The sequence below is a fragment of the Monopterus albus genome, unplaced genomic scaffold, assembly GCF_001952655.1.
Source record: "Monopterus albus unplaced genomic scaffold, M_albus_1.0 scaffold364.1, whole genome shotgun sequence".
Lineage (NCBI taxonomy): Eukaryota > Metazoa > Chordata > Actinopteri > Synbranchiformes > Synbranchidae > Monopterus > Monopterus albus.
Window position 1 is genome coordinate 61,106 of NW_018128244.1, and position 5,620 is coordinate 66,725.

Here is a 5,620-nt window from a genome sequence, read left to right on the forward strand (position 1 = left end):
CAGTAACTCTGGTAATTGGAGACTCCATAGTCTATGCCTGCACCATATGACACTCTCTGTGCCTGTGTCGTTTTCCTGTTTTTTTGTTGTTGTTGTTGTGTTTTTTTTGTACAGGCACACAGTGCACAAATCCATGCTTCAGCTGTTCAGCAACACATGTCCAAGCGGCCACCGTACTCCTACATGGCTATGATCCAGTTTGCTATCAACAGCAGGCCGAATAGGAGGATGACACTCAGAGAAATTTACATGTGGATTGAGGAGCACTTCCCTTACTTCAGAGAGGTGGCCAAACCAGGATGGAAGGTACTTTGGAAGTGAAAAATAATTGTATTTGTGGGTGCACGTACTATGTCAGGTAACAGATTAAAATTGTTGTCACGTACTGAAACATGCTCATGTATGACTGCAGAATTCCATCCGCCATAACCTTTCTCTGCATGACATGTTCATTCGGGAGACATCACCAGATGGTAAAGTTTCTTTCTGGACCATCCGGCCTGAGGCTAATAGATGCCTCACTCTTGATCAGGTGTACAAGGTGAGCACAGCTGCTTTTTTTATCATTCTCAAAGTCTTCACATCCTTCTATCTCTATAAAGAAAAAGCTGTAATCATTTGCTCTGCTTGTTTATCATCATGGTGGCGGGCCTTTTTCAGCACAGGAAAGACAGTTTATAATCACTGAGGTGACCATGTTCTTTAACAATTTTCATGTCCTTTTCTATGATTTCCAGCTTATCTGCCAAGTTTTGCATACCCTTTGTCATACAGTATACTGTGCTTTTGAATTGATTTTGTTATATAGTCCTGATGGTTTTCTATCCTCTCATTTCACATCCCTCTCTACAGCCTGGTTGCGACCCCATGACTACTCCTGTTCCAGTGCCAAAGCTTTTATGCCCCCATGAAGTAAGATGAACTTACTTTTCTCCCTGTTCTCTAGGAAAAGTCTTCACCTTTAGTCGAGCAGCAGACAGCAGAAAAGGGACAGAAAAAAAATCAGGAGATTCACAGTTTCATTGCCTGTTTGTCACCAGACTCTTGGGCCTCTTTGTTGCAGGAGCAGATAATATGAGCAGCAGGGAAGCAGAGAGGCTGAAGTCACACTTAGACTAGTGTGCTTTTTGTCTTCCATAAGAGGTCTAACTTTGACTTTCCTCTGTTCTAGTTTTCCATACCATAAACAATGTAGAGAACACAGGTTGTCATTAAAATGTAGTCAGGAATGAGAGAGCACTTTAAGACTGTTAAGGCAGTATACTGTGATGTCACCTACTCTTACTTTCAACAGCCTCAAAGGAGGATGCTTCCTGATGCAAGAAAAACACCAACTTGCTCTGGTGAGTTAACACATTTTGGGAGAGTTAATGGGAAGCTGGAGAAAGGCAGTTTGAAGTTGGCAAATGTCAGTAATTGTTTTTTAGTTTGAAGACTTAAGATACCCTGCTGAGTTGGTGTTGTCTGTTTTATGTTCAGAGAGAAAGATGAAACCTCTTCTCCCTCGAACCGATTCCTACTTGGTCCCTTTTCAGCTCCCTGTCACCTCCTCTGTCTGCCTGCCGTCCTCATCGGCCCTGTTTACTCCGTCTTGCTCACAGCAGAAGCACAACACTTCACGAGGAGTCAAGAGAGTCCGGATAGCTCCTAAGGTAAAGGCCTGGTCATGCACTGCAGAATTATGACCAAATCCAAACACACACTCTTGATGATCCTGATGGTTGGAATTGGTATATTTGAAAAGCTAGATTTCCAATGTATATTTTGATCTGTGTTTGAATGACCCAGTCACAGGTAGAACTGTAAAGTGCATGGTTGTATGTCTGGCAGGTGACACAGAGCAATACCCCAGCTGTGGTATTATATCCTCAGAAGAGCAATGACCATAAGGTGGAGGTGAAGGAGGAGTCATTATGTGTTCCAATTAAATGTGAGACTCCTAAAGCCCTTCCAAAGAGACAAGCCAGCAGCTCTCGACGCAAACAACAGCTGGTTCACTCTCTACATGAGGAACCTGTTCTCCTCTGTCCTGACAATACTTACTTTGACTCTGGCATAGCCTCCCACATGTCATCTTTCCATGACCTGCAAGATACAGAGCCAGATGGGCACCAGCACAAGCAGCACAGCCCCAACCAGGATTTCTCCTTCAAGACCCCCATAAAAAGTAGCAGCCACCTGACCTCCTCCACACCCAGCAAACCCCCATCTCATGTTTTACGTGAGCCCTGGAAGGTGACCCCTGTGAGCAAAGGCAGCCAAAATGTTTTGGACTTCAGCCCAATTCGCACACCAGGTGGTCCCGCAATCACGCTGCAGTATGACTACACCACCTTCAGCAGTACTTCCTTCAATGACTGGCCTCTCTTTAGTTCCCCCAGAGAGCTTCTCACATTTGCTCCCTCCAGAGTGGCCAGACCAGTGGGGTCTCCCATTGAATGTGTCCGAAGCAGCTGCTCCAGAGAGCTACTTCAGGCGGGAGGTGCTACACCCACTAACCGCTCAATCACAGAGGGCCTGGTCCTGGATACCATGAACGACAGCCTGAGCAAGATACTCCTGGACATTAGCTTCCCTGGCCTGGATGATGAGGACCTAGGTATGGCTAACATCAGCTGGTCTGAGTTGGTCCCTCAGTTTCAGTAGCCTGAGGGCCAAAACACATTTACAGGGTGGTGTCATATGTTTTTAAAACACTATAGGTGGGAAAGCCCACACAGTGGCAGCAAAGCAGATGCAAATGCAGGAAAAATGATCAGTCTCTGAAGGGAAAAAAAGTGTGGAAACTGTCTGATTTAGAGGAAGTCTAAAATTATAATAACTGGCCTAAAAGCAACATTATGTTGTTTCAAAAAGAGACCTTTCCATACAAATGGAGATATGTTATTTAGTTAGATAAGCCAGCACCAGCTGGTTCAGTCAGCCTACTGGACTTGTAGACTTGTAGCTTGCAATGCAGGATTGTTAGCAATAAACAATGGCAAAGTAATACAAATAGCACTAACAGCAATAGGGTTGTCTCTGTATGTTAATACAGTGTCTACAATACAGGGGATAATTTGTTTTTGTTAGATAGGGGTTAGGTCAAACCCATAATGTATCAGTGGATACTATGACTGTGTAAATTCCATTTAATTTCATCACATCAGTAGTATTCATATTGCTATTTTTTTTCTGCATTAAAACACTAAGAGCGAAACAATGTAACAACCATCACTTCTGCTGCCTTTAATATTACGTGTGTAACCTTCCACTCCCTTTCTGTAGTTGTTCATTTGAACCTTTTTATATGTTCAAGTGCTAAAAGTCTGATTCTGCTCTGTTTTGCATCTGCTTTTGTTTTCTTTAGTTTTTGACTGCCATTTGGAATTAAGTCAGATTTTTGAGTGAGTGATGGGGGGCACTTTAATTTTAGTTACCAGGTCAAAGGTTGCATGATGCTCATTTGTTTTTCTCCACCTCTGGCTTTTGTTTTTTCATTGGTCACATCACTCAACAGCTTCAGCTTTACTGTTATTTCTTTCTTAAAATTTTTCCACATTGACACATCACTAGAGTACTGACAGGAACTAGCAAGAGAGATCACATCTCTCCCATATTAGCTTCTCTCCACTGGCTCCTTGTAAAAATCAGAATAGAATTTAAAATCCTTCACCTAACGTACAAAGCCCTTAATGACAAGGCTCCATCGTATCTTAAAGACCTCGTAGAGCCTTATCATCCTAACAGAGCACTTCGCTCTCAGAGTGCAGGTTTACTTGTGGTTCCTAGAGTCCACAGAAGCAGAATGGGAGGCAGAGCCTTTAGCTATCAAGCTCCTCTCCTATGGAACCAACTCCCAGTCTCAGTTCGGGAGGCGGACACCCTCTCTACCTTTAAGATTAGACTTAAGACGTTCCTTTTTGATAAAGCTTATAGTTGGGGCTGGATCAGGTGACCCTGAGCCTTCCCTTAGTTATGCTGCTATAGGCCTAGGCTGCTGGGGGGCCCCATGATGCTCTGAGTTTCTTTCCCCTCCCCTCCTGCTCTGCTCTGCTCTCCTCTCCTCTCCTCTCTCTCCCTATGCTTCTATATGCCACCATTACACATTACTAACTTTGTGTCTCCTCTCTCCCATAGTGTGTCCTCTCTCTCTCCCTGTACCTTTCTACAGGTTGCCCTGGCCCTGGAGCTCTGCAGCTGTGTTAGTCTTGTTTGATATATTTTAAATCACTTATTTAGAAAGTGAATGTGGTTTAACAGAACATTTGTGCTTAGGTTTCCACCTGCATCTGGAGGTAAATGTCTGCAGGCTGAAGGCTGAACTGAGGAAACAACCTGTCAGCAGCTAGAAATATCTGCCAGAAAACCACAGGATATGTGAGGACATACAGAAATCCTCTTATCAACGTTTACCTTGTCTCCTCTCTTCACCGTCCTTGTCGTCAGCTTCCCAATGGCTTTCTTTGCTGCATCCCCAAGATGACGCTGAGGGACAGAGGATCACATGTCTAAAGGTATGTGGACAGTCAGTGAGATGTGACCAGATTTGTTGTTGTTACAAACAGTGCCTTCATGGCCTTTATTCTTTCTTTATTTTGTAATCAAGTCTCAACAAGGACATTTTCCAACAGCTCTACAAAACACATTTCTTCACTCATCAGTTCTCAGCTTCTTACAGCATATGACAAATATTTTCCACATAAATATTTATTATCTATTTCCTGGTCAATTTGTAGTCATACTTTTGCCTTTTTTCCTTTAGTCCACTGGCTTGACATGTATTAGCTTTGAGAAGTGCCCAGATTTGTTATTTTACTACTTATTGATTCATTCATGGTAAATGGTCTTGTACAGGGTGGGCCACGGACAAGTAGCCTGCCTCCGGTGATAGTATGAACAAGCAAGTGGATTGTTTTGGAGGTGGGCTACTTTTCCGTGGCCCACGTGTTATAAGTATATAGTGGTGAATAAGTGGTTGTGTAATGAATCATCTGAGTTTCCATTATTTCTTATGGGGAAATTCGTTTTGATATACGAGTGCTTTGGATTATGAGCATGTTGCCAGAATGAATTATACTCGCAATCCAAGTGTTTTACTGTACTATGGCCTGTTCCCAGCAACTGGGGAATGTAATATGTAGTCACTTTGGGGGATCGTGCAGATTGGACAGCATTGGGGAGGAAGGCCAGTCACTGTTTCCTTTCCCTTAACCACACACAGTGTCACTGGACTGCTAACACCCTCTTAGAAAAACTCCCTTCTCAGGGTCTGTAAGCTGTTTAGGATGGATAAGGATAATAAGGATAACTAGAGAATTGCATTTTCTGAAGAAAATGCGTATGGATGCTGAGTGCTGAAAGATCGCCCTGAAAGTGCTGAACATTTTGACACCTGAATGGTTTTGCTAGCTGAAAGTAGGCTGAAGTAGAATTTTCCCATTCATTTTAATGGGGCAAGATTTTCAAAATAAAGCTAAATATTTCAAGAGTATGAAGTTTAGACCCCTCCTCGCCTGGCATGGCGCAGCTGGGGCCCCACCCTGGAGCCAGGCCCGGGGTTGGGGCTCGAATGCGAGCACCTGGTGGCCGGGCCTCCCCTCACGGGGCCCGGCTGGGCTTAGCCCGAACGAGCGACATG

General features: G+C 43.9%; 2 protein-coding genes across 5 annotated transcripts in view; one reads left to right on the forward strand and one right to left on the reverse strand.

Moving 5' to 3' along the window:
• The window catches only part of rnf130 (ring finger protein 130), a 61,324-nt gene that overhangs the window by 3,797 nt on the left and 51,907 nt on the right, over nucleotides 1-5,620 (reverse strand). For all 3 annotated transcript variants that reach the window (XM_020585412.1, XM_020585411.1, XM_020585413.1), the window contains exon 5: nucleotides 4,396-4,467. In XM_020585412.1, the coding sequence (XP_020441068.1) occupies nucleotides 4,396-4,467 (72 nt within the window). The remainder of the gene's footprint in view (nucleotides 1-4,395; nucleotides 4,468-5,620) is intronic.
• On the forward strand, nucleotides 80-3,179 carry LOC109951114 (forkhead box protein M1-like). 2 transcript variants are annotated; one of them, XM_020585409.1, is made up of 6 exons: nucleotides 80-306; nucleotides 413-541; nucleotides 853-912; nucleotides 1,295-1,343; nucleotides 1,480-1,652; nucleotides 1,831-3,179. In XM_020585409.1, the coding sequence occupies exons 1-6, from the start codon at nucleotides 157-159 to the stop codon at nucleotides 2,644-2,646; spliced, it is 1,377 nt and encodes a 458-aa protein (XP_020441065.1). In that variant the 5' UTR covers nucleotides 80-156; the 3' UTR covers nucleotides 2,647-3,179. The 2 variants fall into 2 exon arrangements, with proteins under 2 accessions (XP_020441065.1, XP_020441066.1); XM_020585410.1 differs by lacking the exon at nucleotides 853-912 and having other exon boundaries at nucleotides 81-306.